Genomic DNA, 18,916 nt, shown 5'->3' on the forward strand with positions numbered 1-18,916 from the left:
CCACGCTAATCAATCTGCGGCTCACCTTTAGCACTCGATAATTTACTCTATGGATTGGTCGTTTCCGTAGCGTAGATCCAAATGTCCACTTTAGTTATGATGCGTTTCATTTTGTCTTGACACTCGAAAAACATTGGCAAGCAGCATTGAAGACAGTTGGGAAGCATTCATACACTTCGGCCTAGCGTTGCTGCTCCACGAAATGGAACGATTTTGGCACCAATCGACATTTCACTTTTCTAAGAAAAAAACGATCATTCAAAAGGGTTTCCACTGTTCCTTTCGACATTCCAGCGAGGTCAGAAAGAGGTCGGACTGTCAATCGACGATTTTGGAGCACCAATTAGTTGATGCTTTTTGTCGGTCGATATTGATGGCCGTCTTCTTTAAACATTTTGCGCCTTCTGATAAACTTTTTTGTGATTGCTTATTTATGATCTTTGCTCTGTAAAACTACGAACGAAGAAATTCAAAACAGTGGTGTATGATACACCCTATTTACCAAATCACTTGATTTCGCTAGAGTAATTCTATGGAAAACATGATGACATGGGCGAACATCCAAAACCTGTAGCATTAACCTACGCGCACGCTTTCGATTGCGACGGTTTGTCAAGGATCGTTTTAAAAATACAAACCGGAAACGGAACACACACGAAACCGAAGGACCGGTCGTGCCAAGCGTGTGTACGCAATCGAAAGCGAAAGGCAATCCTGAAAACCTCGCTCGGAGCGATGAAGAAGATAAATTTAATTATGATATGCTGGTTCACCATCATCACTGCGCCATTCCGTTTCCCTAATGTTGCGGTCCAAGTCATGCTCCGAAATGACACTTCCCCGCGGGCAGCCCACCCGCCCACGTCGTGCATAGTTTTCCATCATTAATTCCGCACCGAAAAGGGCTTCAGCTGAGAAGACGACGCTGGGCGACCGCGCGGACGGTCCGTGCAAATGACATTTGAGACAACAGCAATATAGAAGCTCGGTCCTTAAGTGGTCCTCGGTCCCGGTCGCTGTGACCTTGCCGCTAAGGGGTTTTGTGTAAATCATTCAACGCAACTGTTCGCGAAGCCGGGCTTGGCTGGGGGTCCTACTGAAGGAGATACACTTTGTGCCACTCCAACGTCAGGGGATCGATACGGGGCGGCTTCCGGGGCGGCTTCTGGCAGTGGATTGCTTTTCCATTTTTGAACATCTTCGGTCGCTTCGCTACAAGCTCAGCTCCTTATTTAAACCCACCCGGCCCGGCCCACGAGCTCTGCTGCCATCGTCACTGTCGGGCTCTGTCTGGGTCTTGAGATGTCTTCCATCGGTGATTGGTCGGGCGGTCCTTTTTTCCTCCTCGACTTCGGCCCGGTTCGGCCAATTGCGAAGGGTGTTCCCTTCGTTCTGGTTCCCACATGTCTACGTCCGGGCAGGATGGTGGGGGTGGCAGGATCAAATGAATGGCAGACAGTTTGGTGATGGTACCGAAGATAAAACTAATTAATTTCCCAGCGATTGTAAGATGTCGCTGCTAGAGTGCCATCCATTCACGCGACAACCACTCCGCCGTCGGTGGAGCCGTGCTGGCGTAAAGTTTGCGTCCTCATTCGCAACACTTGCCTTGGGCTCCTTCGCTTGGTCCGCGTTGGCCACGTGGTCCATTGGCCGTGCGTGGCGTGAATCACTGCGCCTGCCTTTTCGGGGGCGATACCCCATCGTTCCGGTACCAGCATCTTGTTTTTCTTTCGTCCTATTCTTGGCTCAGCATAAAGTTTGCCGATTACCAGCAGCAGCAAGTCGCTGAAGTCAATCTGCGATAATTGACAGGCGGTTCGTTTGGTGGTTTGTTTGACAGGATCGGGTCCAGCGGGTTGGGACTGGCTCTCCGAGTTTCATTCCAGCGTAAATAGTAATTAAAACTCTCAAACCTCAGATTTCGGAGCCACTTCTGGTGGGGGGATTTCCGTTTTAGGTCCACTAACCCGCCATTAGATCGATTGCACGTCGATTCGGCAGCCACCGAATGCCGCCGACAATAATGTGGCAAATTAATGTGGCGCCGAAAGGACGCTGTAAATGATGCTTAAAATTCGTCCTTCGCTTCCCGACGGTAACCTTGAGCAACAGTTCCTGGCCGTTCCGTGGATACCGGGAACGAATCAATAAATGATTTTTCACCAGCGTGACCGCCGGTTGAACATGACATATCGTTTCCAATTTTGCACCAGCACGCGGGTGCCCGGTTCCCGACGGCGCTACATCTATCAATCGATTGACAACTCCACTCCGGCGCCAAGGTAACGAGCATAATCCGAGCCCGAGAGAGCGACGTTCGCGAAGTACGTTTTCTTTCCCGCCCGAAGCCCTCAGGACCGGCAACGAGCACTTTTGTTACACGCGAGCTTGACAGTTCAATTATAGCTCGATTTTTCACCTCCAGCCGGGGGGCGCTGCATAACCCTTTTTCCGGTGCTCGGTGTGCCGGGCCACCACATTGGCCACCTTGCCGGTGGCAGAGTGAACCATCACCGGGAAACACTTTCGCGCACCTCGCGCGGTCGTGGAGAAACGCTTTCTGGCGGGTCCAGCTACATCACCGGGCGCGACCTTCGGACTACCATCATATCCGAAGGGAATGGCAACTAGAGGTAGTGCCACTGGTGGTGGTGCAAAAAACAAGTGCATTTCCCGACCGAACATGGCAGCCAAAGATTTGTAACAAATGTTCATCTATCGCAACGAGATCTATCATTAGCCGGCTTCGGCTGGCTTGGCAGGCGCACCGGGATCGATGCAAGCGGGGGACTCCAGACAATCCGAGGGGGGCGCTAATGATGCCACGAGGCTGTGGGCGAATGTCACCCCGGAGGGCCACAGGAAAGCGTCCTCGGTGGTGGCCTTCTCGGATTCCACGGTTTGTCACACTTACTTTATCATGTGTCTGTCGCCGTTGTCGCCGGCGTCGTTCAGGCGAAAGGAACGGGCCAGGAACGGTTTTTAAAGTAACTTTTTCTCCTCCGTTCCAGAACATGCGGATGTCCGGCGAAAATGGAGAAACCTTGTACTTGACGCAGCTGGAGCGGGAAAGCGCCGGATCGTATGCATGTGCCGCGTCGAACACCGAGGGCGAAACGCGCAGCTCATCGTTAACGCTCAAGATACAGTGTAAGTATCAGACACCTGGGAGGTTTCGGGACCGAGAGCGAGAGATTCGTGTTTTACGCAACGGTGTGGCAACTGTAGCTCGAGACTGGTGTGAGAATAATTAAACGAAGCAAGGTTCTTCTTCGATACAATCCGCAACTCAGCGTTGATTGAAGAGGTTTTTCAAGTTCACTTTTCGCAAATACCTTTCCGGGTAACGTTGCTCGTCCTTGGATTGGTTCATCGGTTTCTATGCGATAGATGTCAGTTTGAGTACTGAGTGCAAAACTTTAACTTGGTGCTGGATACGGCTCTGCCCGTTCCATAATCATAAATACTAGGTCTAGACAATCCGGTTTGATACGTGGCTCGAGCTGTCGATTTGGTTCTTCGAACAGTCCGTTATGCAGGGATCATTCTTTTTCTGCTATATGCTGAAGTAAAGGAGTACAGAATCACATCAAATGCTTGTAGAAGCTTACACTGATCGTGCTTGTGGAAGGTTGCAGTGCTTTAAGCGGTTTAAAAAAATTAAACATGTCGATTTTGATTTCACAGAGAACGTCGGAGGACTCCAAAAACGTTCGAAGATCTTGAACTATAAATACTTTTGGACGAAAATAACATGTAAATGCAACAACAACTCGCGGATCAGCTTAATGTGTCCCAATATGCCATTTCCCTACGTTTCAAGGCCCTGGAAAAGATGAAGAAGAATGAAAAATGAGTGTCGCTTTAACTGAATGAAAAGCTACAGAAAAACTGAAAAACCAAATGTGAAATTCTGTTCGCCAGGTAAAAAAGGAATTTATTTCTCCATCAGGTCGAGAATGAGAATAGAAAGTGAATTCATTTTGAGAATCCTAAAAAGAAAAAACATATTTAAACCAAAAATCAAATCCATTTGGCAAAAACACACTGATGGGTGTCTGTTGGGATCTGATCAGAAAGTTGTAGTGCTCCCAAATGCTCCCAAAACTAGGGGAAACCGTTAATGCAGATCGGTAGGGACAAGAAATGATCAATTTAAACCATGCATTAATCGAGAAACGACCACAACGGGCCGAAGTGCTTCTGTATCACATGTCCTTAAAAGAGGCAAATACAATGAATGGTTCAACAACCAGTTGTAATTTCTCGCCTCTCAATACAAAGTGACGCCGTCAGGAATCCGACATTGAGAGTTATACAGAACTGGTTCTTTATTGATGTCCAGTGAAACATCATAAGAATGTTTTCGATTTGGATAAAACATTCAGAAAATGGTGATGGCTATCCAATCGTTATCGCTGCTTGTGGATTGTTCTCTTATCATTAACAATAAGCAAGTTGAGCATTTTTTCCATAATTAATTATGGCTTTGCCTATGTTCGCAATTCTTTTGATGTTAACTACTTTTAATCTTAGAAATTCGTTAGAAGGCGTTTTAGCATTCATTTTTATACAGAAACACTCTCCAACTCACGAACGCCCGTCGAATTATTGATTACCATCCATACACCTTGTAAAGCCATCAACAGGCACGAAGCTCTGGTGTTCTTCGGCTACATAAAATTAAGCATAATGCCGCATAATTTTGCCAACCCTCTGGACTCTGGATATTGAGGCTTCCAAAAGGAAGCGCCTGCCGCATTCCGTGTGCCGCCCGCTCACTCACTCACACTTTATTGCGTCGGCCGTCCCGGCGACCATTACCATAATTGAAAATCCATGAAATTTTAAGGTCCACTCCCACGTTGACCTTTATGGAGCGGCCACCGACTGAGATTCCACTGAGGTCTCGGATCGGAAAGCCCCACGTGGGGCTAGATACGATTCACGGGGTCAACAGTGAGCGAAAAAAGACACATTAATGTTCGCTACACATCGTCTTCGCCGCAACACGGTCAAGGGCCGCCCTAGCTGAAGGATGGAGATGTTGCAGCTTTAATAATCGGGACCTATTTAAATGTAAATTGGGCGTCTACGTGGAGCGGGCGGCGCTAGCGTGGCGTGAGTCTGCTTGGAAATACATAATTGATTCACGATAACAGATCCTTGCTGCTGCTATCGTGGTGGTGTTGCTTTTCCCAGTCTCGCGAAACGCCACGGACGACGTACGGACCGCGTTTCGGCTTTCGAAACGAACGTCGAGGAGCCAATTCTTCGCAATTCTTGTTGGAAAGAACACGAGAACCAGCGACGATGGTGTCCCTGGTATTTACAGCTATTGTTTATGGATCGATTTCTTGGTTGGTTACTTGTTTACCAACAGACCGGCCTTCGCTTTCGTTCATCAACACTATGTTTGAACATTTGCACGGAACAGAATTAAAGCTGCGTGACGTCGCCCAATGACGCCCATTTCTTGCATTTAAAGTCTGGGGCCGTGAATGTAAACGAATGACACAACGATTCCATGCGACTCGCGTGCGACTCCTGCCGGGGATGCCCATTCAATCGCTAACAACTGCTTATCAGCGATCTGGTCCCAGTTCATCCTGTGCCGATGGAAATTACAATCTGCCCGGCTCAAGCCAGTGAAAGCCTTCAACGTCACGAGTAAGTCTCCTTCAATGGGACCGGTTTACCTACTGCGCGCCGTGGCCATTCGGAGATTAGAGGCGAACAAAGACCGAACTCTGGCGCAGCCAGCGGCGATAATCAAGACAACTTCCCAACCAATGATAACCAATGCTGGGAGGTTTGATCATCCTTTCGGTACAATTTTCAAGGGTCCACTTCGTGTTGCGGGCCCCTACCAGCCCCTTTTGGCCCGCCGGCCACAAAACTGTGGGCTATGGCGTGGAGATAATCATATTTCCGTTTCCGAATCCGAAAGAAGGCCCCACCCCGGTAACCCCGTTTGTTTGGAGTGATAACATTTCGGATCCTTATTTTTTTTCTCCCTGGGCCTTTATCCGTCTTCGTGGAACACACGAAGCTAGTCTCGGGGTCGCCGTTTCGGGACATGGTTTGATTCATGGACGGGGCGCTTGCGATCTGCTGGTGATTGTTAGCAGAATTCCCGAAACAAAATGGTAACCAACCCGAACCCGGAGCAAATTTGGGGCCTCAAGTGGCTGCTGTTTGTGACCTTAAAGCTCAAAACTCACTCTCAGCGCTCGGAGCTCTCCGTTCTCTATCTCCAAATGAATGGTTAATGATTCGGGGTTAAGTTCAACGTACTTGCGTCACCTGAGGGTGGGTTCAGCCTCGGCTCAACCCAAACAGCCGTTCGCCCCGAAATTAGTACCGACACTGTGGTCTGCCGGCGGGAGGGCTTCAAGGACATTTTCGTCCCGCCCGTCTCGAAGGTGTCGAAGGTGGTCCATGGCGCTGCGAGCGAAGGAATTAAAATTTCTGAATAATAAATGAACGGAACGAAGGAACGACGAGCTGCCCGAAAAGATGCCGCTCTCTGTGCCGGTAAGATGGCCAAGGTCCAAGACCCGGACGGGCCACCGTCTCATCCCACCGTCGCTTTGCCGTTATTGTTTGCACCTCCTTAGCGTGCACAATCCCTTCGAGGTTCGCTGCGAATCTCGGGTCGGGCGGAAGCTGCCAGCCGGAAACGGGACCACGGGACCGGGTCGCCGGAACGAGGCGACTTTGTTTTGTTTTTGTTTGCCAAACACAAACAACTCGCTCGCCGCGCAGTCTAAGAAAACGCCCCGCCCTGGCCCGGCGAACTTACTTTGTGCCGAGCTCTTATGCTCCGGGCGCGCTCTGGGCCCTTGAAGCGTAGGGAGGAACCGAATTCCTCGGCTCCCGTCGGCTTGAAGCCTTGTCATGCTCTCGTGTATTCGGTTTCGGTCAGCCGACTGCTACACTGAGGTACTCCCAAGGCTCGCCGTGGACGCGAAGAAAGCTCCAACGGGCATTCTTTTAATGTTGCAATTTACGAATATTTTCCTGTAATCACGCATGTTCGTACAACGTTTCGCACGCCTTCGGGCTTCTCGGAAATGAATAAATTTCTTACCTACGACGGAGCAACAGCGCGCACCTTGAAAATTATTCTCCAACTTATGGCGAATTATTATTTTTTAATTTATCAATTTTTTTTGTGCTTTAAAAGCTTACCTTTAGGTTAAATAACAATTTTCCCGTGTTTGTGAGAGAAATTCTGCTAAGCATCGCATTGAGACACAACACAAGGTGCTTCGAGCACATGGTAAAGATGGTATTCATTTTTATGTAGCCAAATGAATAACATTCGCACAACACAATTCGCTCGAGGTCATGTATGGTGTTGAACTGAAAAGAATTCAGGGTGGTTCTCTTCAACACATGACGATAAGAGGAATGCTCTAAAGGACTCCTTCCGAATCAAGTTCTCAAAAGGTTTCTTAGTTTTTAATGAAAATTATTTGAAGATTTCAATTTAAACTAGGATATTAAATTTAATGTGCCCCAAAAATTGATTCTACGAACAGCACAACTTTGAGCTGTGCTTTCGTGGTGAGTCGAAATTCAGTTTAATGTCGGAAAAGCGATGAATTACATCAATCAGTTGATACTTCAAATATTTGCACCATGTAATCCCACAATCCATATTTGGAAATATGTTTCATTTGCCATTTCGCTCATCCACTTGTATTTTGTACCTAAACTCAACGAATGGTTGAATATCAACAGAACGGATTTTACTAAAATCAAACGTTGTAAAAGTAAATAATTTAGAGCTGCTTTAAAACTAAAACAACATTCTTTCCCTTTTCATGCTGCAGATGCGCCACGCTGCAAACCGGGAACGGAGCAAACGTCGGTCGGTTCGCTCAACATGCACTCGCTGCACGTCAAGTGTGAGGTCGAGGCCGACCCACCGGACGGGGTGCGGTTCAGCTGGACGTACAACAACACCCGGAACGTGTCGCCGGTCCTGAACTCGCGCATCAGCTCGCACGGCCTCGTCAGCACCATGACCTACCTCCCGCAGTCGGACTCGGAACTGGTGACGCTCGCCTGCTGGGCAATCAACAACGTCGGCCGTCAGACTGTTCCCTGCCTGATACACATTTTACCCGCAAGTATGTCCTGCCACTGCTCCGACCGAACACAAACGCAGTCGGTGAATCTGCATCGAGCGACATCTTGTATCGCGCCGGAAGCAATCGTTTCGGAGCTAGAGCTTAACCCCACCTGACATCGATTAGAGACCGGCGGGGATAATTTGCATATGTGGAAAAAGGACCGCTGGTGGTGTGATTTTTACTCAAACGAGCGGTGCCAAATCAAATCAGGCTCCATCAGCCCCAGGGCGTAGCCGGTCGGGTCGATACGTAGATTGTTGGGTGCGCTGCAAACGAGAGTTTGCCGATTGCTATACACGCCGACTTACTGCGCCGTTTGGTATGGCTTTTAATTAAAAATACTGATGTTTGTGTCTTCTCCCTTCACTTTTTCACATTTCCGGTTGGCGCCCGCGCGCACGCTCATTTCCGGTTGCTACGCTATCGAACAGAGATCCCAGATACTCCCCGGAACTGCGAGCTGCACAACGACACGGTGCTGGAGGTGGTGTGCCAGGCCGGCGGCGACGGTGGTCTAATGCAGTCCTTCCTGCTCGAGGTCGTCGGCGGTCCGGTTCCGTCGGTTTACAATGTGGACTTCACCCGGGGGCCCCCAACCGAGATCGATAATGAAATTTCCACCATGAACGACCAGGTAATGGCATTTGTTTGTTAGCATGCTCCCGATTCTCCCCCGACACCAGAGTGAGCCCAGCGCGGACCATCATTTGCTGGTTCTCCCGAAAAAAAAAACAACAAAAAAGCTTTTGACGAAGAAAATCGCTTTCGACAATTAGTGGCAGTGGAATGTCAGCCTAAGGAAGAATTGGATTTCACGAAATTTCGATCGAATCGAGTACTTTAATGGCAGAGCCTTCATTCGTATCAAGGCCTGGCGCGTGTGGGCCAATGCCGTTCCTTATTCATAATTTACGAAATAAATTCGTTTTGAAACAAACATTAGCGAACCACAAACTGAGGGACGACCTGAGCGACCATTTTACAGCATCGCCCAAAAAGAGGAAGTGAAGCTGCATGCACTGAAGAGGCGGTGGCGGTGGCCTCGTGGCCGTTGAAAAACTTTTGCACTAAGCTCCGACGTGATTGTCTGCTCGGCTCGGGATTCCGCGAGTTGGTTGTCGAGTTTCCGGGCGTTACGTTAATGGCCGTGGCCTCTCGCTGGTCCGGGGATCATCTGCAAACGGACCCGTCCTGGCTGGCTGGCTGGCTGGACTGTGCCGACTTCCCGAGGGCACACCGCCACACACACGCGGAATGTCACCGGAAATACCAGCAATTAAAACTTAATCCCGTGCGCTTGTTTATTATTTTCGTCCACAGGCCACATTAGCGCCATTATTTCGCATCCAGGAGCAGATACCGCAGTTTAAATTGCACAGCTTAGAACCGGGACGTGACTATCAGCTGCTGGTGTACGCCGTCAACGCAAAGGGCAAAAGTGATCCTCCGTTCGTTATCGATAAAGTGCGCGTCGGGTCGGCCCTCGTGCCACCGTATGGTAAGTTGTGGGCCCTTGTGAGATCCGCGGAATTTGCGAGTTTATGAATCGAGTGCATTAAGTCGGGCAAAATGGGTTGCGCCCTCGGAAGCTATAATAATCGCATTCTTGCCTGGCGTCAGTGTTCGGGAAGCTTTGGGGCACTTGCGCACAGATGCACTTGTGGGTTGGCATACAAATCGTAGAAACTTTCCAGAGAACTGAAGATGTGTTCAAAACACTATTAGCACTCTTGATCTTGGTTTGAGTGTTTTGTTTGTTTGTGCAAGTTAATGAGATCTATTTAAACTCCACACGGACGATTTAAACTCTGAGACGAGTCAATACTAATTTGAATGGTGCCGCAAAACAAGATATCCGACTCATTTTTGTTAAAACAGTAGAAAAAACCTTAAAGATAAAATGGTATCTCATTCGTTATGCTTTCAAACAACCTTCAGTTCAATATAATTGAGTACAGTTCGATTCCTTTTGGAATCATTAGAATAAACAGACAATCCAATTTTGTCAAACTTGTTCGGACCTTTCATTGCGATCGAACAAACAAGGGATCCTCTTGAACATGAATCCGTAAAATATACAAAAAAATATAATTTTTTGTTATAAGAAAGAAAAATGAGACTGTTCCTCTCCGAAGATGTTAGACCTTTTATAGGAAGCGCAAAATAAGTCGCAATCGCGCGATAAAAATCAAGTCGAGGCCCAGAAATGAAAACGTTTGCCTTTGCAGTGTTCTTCGCAGAAATTTTCACATTACATATAACGTGTTTTTGGATGCTTCCGACGTATGCAATTGAATCAAAATTATAGTTGAAGCACGAAAAGGTTTTGAGGAATTATGGAAAGTGCCACGGGGTCAATCAAACTTCATCATCTCATGATGATTGCTATTTTAAATTTGATTATGGTAATGATCTATCAGTAGAATTAATCAGTGGTTGATGTTTCAATCCATCGAACTGACTAAGTTAATAACTATTTCCGCAATGCGTATGGTGCCATTTTTACTTCAAAATCTAGTAAAAGAGCAAATTAACCATCTTCGAATTAGATTGGATTTATACAAAACTGTGTCCACTGTCAGTTTCCTGAAGCGCGTTTATATTTTTTGCTCCATCGCCAGCAAACCGCCTGCTCAACAGACGTCAGCTTCATCATGGCTAGTATTAAATTATTTCCGCATTTATTCCCACAGTGGACGAAACTATCATCTCGGAAGACCCAACGCCAGCGGAAACGTCCCACCAGAACAAGCAAAAGCAGCAGTCGCAGATGGTGATGTTCGCCGCTGTGGCAGCCGCCGTAGGAGTCATCATAACCTCAATTATCGTGGCCGGTTTCGTGGCGATATGCAGGCTCAAACGACCGAAACCACCCGAGCCCCAGGAAGTCCGGAAGCGCATGCGGTAAGCTTTTTTGGCCGTTGCCCGAGAGAAGACAGAAAAGAAGCCACCACATTCCACCCATTTCATGGATCTGTCCCATTTCACGTTTCCTATCGAACGCCGGACGATCGGGCCGTGTTCGGAGCCACCGGGTTTTTGCAGTTCGAGCAAACCGTGAATTGATTTCGTGCTGACGGTGGGAAAACTAACACACCGTGGCAGGCAGCCACCAAATGTAGGGTACAAGAGGTCACCGATAACATTCGACATAAGCGAAATCTTATGTGCACTTCAAATTATTATTCGACATTACATTGCTTCCAGCAAGAGGAAGATGTATCAAAGACAGTGGCCGAAATGTAGTGATTCGATTAACTAATAGGCCAACTAAAGGCAGACTATCCTAAAATCATCCCCTCATTTAGTTAGGTAGTAGATTGAACGGCTCTATTTTATGTTTGTCTAATTTTCATGCATTTTGTTTCGATTCCAGCAGTAAACTGGATCGATGGCTTTACCATATCGAAACCCCGTGAAGCATGTTGCCAAATAACTCTTTGAAATAATTGCAATTTATACTTTCTTGCTATCTTTCGCTGAAATATGCTTCGTTTAATGCTTTCTGAGCCGATTTGCCCTCACCAAACGCAGGCCGGCGGAACGGAACGTCTTCAAATTTTCCTTTCGATTTCATCTGACCACGGTCAATCGCCAACGCTCTCTTCGATTCGGCCCACGGTAACGAGTCTGAGGTTGGGCTGAGAACGGTGTTTCCACTGCTGGGCTGTTCACCTCCGGCGAGGTACTCAAGGGACCAGCCCCAGACCCAGCGGGGGAACGAAGCACATCGCTCCGTCGTTTTTATGAGCGATTCCAAATCGAAGCGGGCGCCCAAACGCCCAAGCGCTTCTGCGCTGGCGAAATAATGATATGCGCCATTCTGCCATTCTTCCATTCTTCACTAATCCCGAGGGTTAATGATGGGTCCGTTTCGTGGGTCCTGCGCATCGGAACCGGCATCATGCTAAAGATCGCCCGAGCAACATCGGCGGCGGGTCTGTGCCGGGTCGGCCACACGGATCGGGCCGTTTCGCATTGGAGAATAATTTTCTGTTTTTCATTTCCCTCTGGGACCACCGGGCAGCCTCGGAACACGGGGCGCTCACCCCGTGAACTTCGTCCGTCGAACCAACGTGGACCCTTGGCGCGGTCCGTTCTCTTGGGCTGGTGCAGAATTTGGCTGCAGTAAACCGGCATTCGGACAGGACAAATGACTTAGATTGTTTCAATTGATAACGTAATTTCAGTGACTTTATGGTTCAATTGAAGCAAGTCAACGGGCGTGTCGCCTTGCCGTGCCGTGCCGGTGGACCGTTTCCGGCCGGACCGGTACTGTCACGGGACACTCGCTCGACTCGCTCGGAAGTGAAATGGTAATGAATTGCTGGCGACGATACCGGTGGCGAAGAACTGTATCGAGAGCGCCGATCGGAACGATGGGCTTCCCGAGGGAGAATAATTATTGCACGCTGACGGCGTCGTCGGCGTCTTCACGAGCCTTGGGCCGGTCGCAGGGTATCCCGTTTGAGGACGATAGGACCGAATGAATCACAACGTGACTTTTGATGGATCTGTTAATAACACCCGAACACAGCCGATGTCGGTGAGATCGGGAGGGCCGTTTCGGTGACGGTGACGAGTGGAATAATTACGAGTCACACAGCAATTAGTCGTGCTCGGGTGTCGAAGTGATAAGCAAAGCTGTCGGAGAGAATGGAAAATTGCTCTCGCTGCCTCGTTACAGAGCCCACTCGGTGTTGAGCCAAACGATGGGGGTCGTAAAGAGACATGGTGATGGTGGCCACCATCGTCCCGCTGTGCCATGATCCTAGCGATTATGTCAAACTTTGCACCGACCTCACGGTTCTGCTCTGCTTCTCGCTCGCTCGCGCTGTAGGCGCCCTTATTAATCTACTCTTCACTGTGTTTACTCTTCCTTCTCTATCTTTCTCTCCCTTTCTCTGCCAGACCTGCCAGAACCGATGTGCCATCAATGTACGCCGAGGACGATGTGTTCGATGATGAGTATCAGCGGCAGCTGGATGTGCGCTGCAGTCGTGCCTCGTCGACCATTAGGAGTAGTCGTTACGTATCGGAAGGATTTGTACAGTATTCGCAACCTAGTCTTAATGGTAAGTAGACCGAGGAAGTAGGCCGGTCCCGGCCGGTGGGCCGTGGAAGCAATTTATTCTGTCCGCTGGGGCCAATCGGGCGATGATGAGGATGCTTCGAAGGCGAAGACACGGCCCGTTCGCTCGCTCGCCTGCTCGACGGCTTGCAATTACGGTGACATGTGGCGGGGAGGAGGCACCGCCCACTGGCCAAAGGATCCTCGGGCTCAGGTCTTACGGTTTTAAGTGCGGCATTAAAAATGCCAAATTGGGGCACGTCACGCACGCGTTCTCCGATCGGCCGGATTGAGGCAGGTATTTCGTGGGACCATTTGCCCAGATCAAGCGGCAACCGAAGCGTTTCGCTATAAACAAATGCCGCAATAAAGATAAAGTCGTCAGTCCCGACGCACGACGACAAATCATACAAGTGAGCTGATCTATTATTTACGGCGTGCACCTGCCCTGGATTATGGGCCCTGGACTCCCTGCGCCGGGCCGAACCCGGCTGGTGCGGCACATGCGGCGGGGATGCATGCAGATGCTGAAAAGTACCCAATTTTCTCCCGAAATCTAATCCCTGGAACGCCGGAGCCGGGCGGGTTCTCCGAAGTCTCGGTCCCGTTCGCATTCTTAATCGCTTCCCGGGCTTCCCGGCGAAGGAAGTTTTCGGTTCCTCACTCAGTGGTCCGTTTCGGGCAGGTTTCCGTCGGATCTGCCATTTTCGGGTCACCCAGTAACTAATGCGTTCGACGACGTCTTTTGCGTTTTCCCGAGCTTCGCCCGATGATGAATGTGGCTTTTCACTCGTAGGGAAATTTGCTGCCTCGAGCCTCGGGGCCACGAAATCGGAGCACGGACCGGGCGGCTCGTGTTCGTATTTGATGCCCGATCCTATTAACGTGCGGCGCTGTTCCCTCCGATTCAATCAATGCCGATTGTATCATATATCAACAAGATGAATGAGGCGATAAACAACCCGTGATGGTATCATCTCTTATGCTCCCGCGCTGGCCCCGTTCCACAACTATCCGGCTGCTAATGCGCGGCTCCTGCGCCCGGACGCGCAAAAGCATCCCTTCGTTGGTTTCGGCTTTTACACGACAGTGAGCAGATGGAAATCTCCGACTGGCCCCGGCTGGCCCCGGAGGGATTCTGTCAAGCAGCAACTCTTTAATTTCGGCCTCCAGCTCCGGCTCCGGCGGGCGAACCTTTTTCGGGTGTCGGCGCGTCGCGTCGGGTTCCGTGCAGCTTGGGAAACGAAGAAAGAAGAAGAATCAGAACCGTACCGTCTTCCCACATTTCCCATTTCGGCCGGGGCGAAGGTTCGCCGGCGAGAGACCCTCGTCGAATGGCCGCTGTATCAGCGGCTAATGTTTGTGGTGTGGTATATTCCGTTTTTCCTCATCGTCGTCGTCGTCGTCGGTGGAGGATATTTTCCCAACGGTGATGGTGGCACAAAACCATCAGCATCACCATCACCGTCTGATGGAAGAGAAATGTTCAAACATCTCGCGGCCCACCTCGCGGCCGGTGGCTAGGTGGCAGGCCAAATGGAATTCAGATTTGCCATCTCATTTTACTTAATTTCACCACCCATTACTCACCCACCCGTCAGCTGCGGCTTGCTGCGGGAATTGTGCGCATTCTGCACGAAACAGCGCCACGGATGGTTCACCTTCGCCCACGGCAGCCACACAAAAATACGCAAATTCGATTACGTGATGATGATAATCCAAATCAATAAATACATGAGATAGCGAAGAGCGCACGGAGCGGCCAGGTGTTTCCGTTTTCCAGCGCTCCAGCAAGAGCTGGAGGCCATTAGTGTCGCCTGGCCTGACACCGTCTCGCGGCACCCTCCTCGCGCCCAGTATCGGCTACTGGCGACAGAATTATGCGCCGCCACTTTTGTGGCATTCAATTTATGGACATATCTAGCCAGTGTGGAGGGCGTGGTGAAGGTGTGCGCTAATGCTGAACGGCACTAGATGGATGGCCTCGGGCAATCGCCAGAAATGTGGCCGTCTTGGGTACGGCAAGCGTGAGCGTGAATGATTGTCTCCGCATACTTTAGCTTCGTTCGCGGATGGGCCATCAATGGGCTGGCCCCGCCGTCTAGACTGGGCACCTTTGTACGGCAAAAAGTATATTTTATTCTAAGGTATCCAGCCCTGTTTTTCATAAACTGGGATCGTGTGAGCCAATCGCTGCAACTTTTTACTTTCGTCGTGATGGAGACGCCTGGTGGCTGTTGATGGTTTGTCACGCACTATGAATGGAGGCGCCTGGTGGCTGGTAAACGTTATTTGCTTTATGAGTGTGCATGCTCCTTAAACGAGCCCAGAAACGGGTGCTAGCCTGCCGAAAACCCTTTCGCCAGACGATGCTCATCTGATACGCCCCAGCGGTCTCGGCGGAACGTCACTCAATATGGCTTCTCTACACCTACTTTGGACCAGGCGGGCCGGGCCATCTAAAAATACACAAGATACTGTCGGCCGGATTGCATACATTGGCGGCAGAGTTTGGCGAAGCAGTGTCGGCCGCCGCCGCATATCACCGTTATGGGTCTCATGTGACCGTCTGGTCTGAAGTGGCACTGAAACTCGGCGTCGGCAGTGCCAGAGCAATAGGGGAATAGAAAAATTGATGAGCTTCGATAATATTTCACGCCTTCGCTGCGTCCGTAGGCAAGGCCGGGGACCATGCCACCGTACACTACAAAGACAAGGAGCTGAGCCCAATCAAACATCGAATCCTAAGCAAAGTGTTTCGCCGGAAACAGGAGCCTCTATCCTCGATTTTCCCGGGCGGAGCTTTCGGTCTTTGATTTGGGTTGTCGCTAAAGTGTTTGCCTGATTCTGTTTTACTGGGAAGTTACTGGGTCCTCCATTTGGCGCAATTGATAACTTTCGGCATAAAATGGTTTAAACAGTAAACTATTGAACTTCTATTCAAAGGTTTACTTCAATGCATTCCCTTGCTGGAACTGTATTGCTGAAAAGTTTGCAAACCTTCTCTAAACCTTCCGAACAACAGGCAGAACAGGGAAGAACGCCTTCATCATGCGCATTTGTTTTAATTTATTGACCTAGTTAGGGCGAAAACTGTAATGTTTTGTTGTGCATATTTTCCTTGGCTCATGATTTATGGTCCACCAATAACGATCCACATTTTCTTGGCAACCCAAGGATAAACCGGTGAAAAAACAAGAACAGACATAACACCCGAACCAAACAAAGGGACCCACTACTCCATACTCCGGTTTTGTTCAAATATGACCGAAAGCAGTTCCTGGCGGCGCGAACCCAGAGGCACACCGAACAAGGGATCTCCTTTTAGCCCACCACGAGAAAGCACCTCCGAAAGTGCGTAATAAGGTTCGATCCGACATTTGTTCGATGGGAGAAAGAACGGGGGATCCAACCCCCGTGGGGGATATCATATGCAAATATGTAATGTGTTTGCCCGGCCGGTCGGCAGCTTTACTGGACCGTCGAAGGTCGAAGTTCTGGTCCACGGCAGACAGGGCCAGTGTGAGAATCCATTTTCATACACACACACACAGTTTTCCGGGCTGCCGAAACGCGACCCACCAAGATACGCCGGCTGTCCATCAGAAGTGCCTAGTGCCGGCCGGCCGGCCGACCGGAGACCGTAGAACCTTACGGCAAGGAACCGGAAAGAACTTGCTCCATCATCATCTTCTTCATGGCTGGCCAGAATCCATTGTGGCACAGACATTGTTATTACTGGTGGGCCTTTTTTCTTCTCCGGAGCTCGGGACTCTGAACCATACATACATTGTCCTGACACATAGATATGTCGTCCCTTTTTCGCCGGTGCCGTTCGCTTGCCCGGGAAGTCAGCATCCGAATCCGATGCCGAGGGTTCCGATTTTTCGAGAGCTGCCAAAATCTAGCCAAAGCTCCGTGTGCCCCCCCGGGGGGATTATTAGCAAATTTTTGGTTTGTATTGCAAGCAGCAGAATGGCAGAAACACATAGCACATGTTTTTGTGACTTCAAATATGGGCCATGTTTTCGGTGCGGTTTCTTTATGGGCTGCGAAATGTGATGGAATTTTCGGTACGCTCTAATGGCTGGGCTTTCGGCTCAAGCAGATCTTCCCACCAGCCAGCTCGACACAGCCATCCTTTTACATTAATCTCTCGGGCATTGTTCGGCGGGATCGATGGAAGCTGATGGCCCCGGCCTCTCGACCGGCACCGTATTGTTTAGCCAAATTTACGATCTTTGTTCCGTGTTTACAAAATCTGTTTATTATCTGCTTTGGGAATTGCGAGTTTGGTAAAAGTCGTCCTTTCTATGACGCTTGTGATGTGGTTTGAAATGGAATGTGGCTTGCCGTGGTTGCCAATTTGCTGCCTTCTTTCTTCCACAAGGTCACTGTACACCATTCTTGTTTTTTTGTTTAAGATCCATCAACTGATTTATCCTTTTCATTACCGTTTCCGGTTGGCTTTCCGTCCGTTTTTGGTTGCAACTCTTAATTTTAGTTTATATTGCAGATCCTGATCTGATATTGCCGCGCGGAGGAGATATCGAGTTCACGACACTGGCCGGAGCTTAACAGAAACCGACGTGCGGTGAGCAGTGAAAAGTGCGGCAGGAAGGCGGGAAAGCGTTCCAAGAGTGGCTTTGGCCATCCCCCTGCACCGGTTCAGATAAATATAAAGCTGAGTAATGGAATTATTTCATAGCACCCGTAGGAGCATCAGTGGAGCATACTTTTTAAGGGCCGCTACAAACTCTGGCAAAACTGTAGACTAGAAGGCGAACCTAGCCGCGAACGGTGACATAGTCAAAAGGGTTGAAATGAAGAAAATGAACAAAAAAAGAAACAAATCAAAAGTAGTTAAAGCAAGCAAATGATCAATGAGTTACAATTAATGGCGGCCGGGGCCGAGAGACGAGAAGTTTGTGTCGCCCGGCCAAATATTTTAAAGTTAGCGTGAACGGTGCGATTGAATTGCGACGACAGTGACCCCGGATCACGATTCCAATAAATTTGTGTCGCATGCAAAGAGTTTATTAGTAGCGAGTAAGTGAACCTGTTTTACCTTCTGTTTCGCGATCGAACCTAACATGACCTGGAATTAACAATCATCGTTCCGGGACGGTGTTCGTCAGTTATTGCGATTAAGTTTCTGTAAAATATATATAAACGAAGTAGCGTGACGTGGTCAACCAAACTAACTGGAAAAATTAGTAACAATTGACCGAAGCCCGAACGATTGTTGGATACCAGACGATACGCTCCACTCTGGAGCATACGATTCGTAGGTGTGGTGTGCAATGAAAACTCCGTCGAAACGAAGAAAAGGACTAACCAGACCAGACTAGACGAACGCAGACGTGCGGAGAAATGAAAACGGACGGCGGACTGTGTTGTGGCAAGGGCACGACACTTCACGCACGTGTTTTTTTTAGGAAAATGCTGGAAAGCCAAATGCAGTTAAACATTTTTAAGCCACTGCCACGTGGCAGCATCCGATCGTGACCATGAAAACCAGTCTTTTAAAGAACTCATGTGTAAAACAAACAACATCAAACAACGGAATCAAACAATATCGAAGCAAAGCGAAAGGAATGACGACAAAGAAAAACCGGGGAAAGTTTTGAGTGGAAGTGGACTATTAACAATCAAACCAATAAAGAAATTCAAAAGGTGACCACTGTGCGTTTCATTT

The 18,916-nt window shown here is 49.1% G+C and overlaps 1 protein-coding gene across 1 annotated transcript in view; it reads left to right on the top strand.

Moving 5' to 3' along the window:
• LOC131207577 (hemicentin-1) overlaps nucleotides 1-18,716 on the top strand; it is a 67,241-nt gene extending 48,525 nt beyond the window's left edge. The window contains exons 9-15 of the mRNA XM_058200196.1: nucleotides 3,015-3,153; nucleotides 7,845-8,144; nucleotides 8,579-8,781; nucleotides 9,468-9,645; nucleotides 10,841-11,051; nucleotides 13,059-13,222; nucleotides 17,735-18,716. Coding sequence (XP_058056179.1) covers nucleotides 3,015-3,153; nucleotides 7,845-8,144; nucleotides 8,579-8,781; nucleotides 9,468-9,645; nucleotides 10,841-11,051; nucleotides 13,059-13,222; nucleotides 17,735-17,796 — 1,257 coding nt within the window. The 3' untranslated portion in view covers nucleotides 17,797-18,716. The remainder of the gene's footprint in view (nucleotides 1-3,014; nucleotides 3,154-7,844; nucleotides 8,145-8,578; nucleotides 8,782-9,467; nucleotides 9,646-10,840; nucleotides 11,052-13,058; nucleotides 13,223-17,734) is intronic.
• Nucleotides 18,717-18,916: the final 200 nt, after the last annotated feature.

This window comes from Anopheles bellator, chromosome 2, assembly GCF_943735745.2.
Source record: "Anopheles bellator chromosome 2, idAnoBellAS_SP24_06.2, whole genome shotgun sequence".
In the NCBI taxonomy this organism is placed as follows: Eukaryota; Metazoa; Arthropoda; class Insecta; order Diptera; family Culicidae; genus Anopheles; species Anopheles bellator.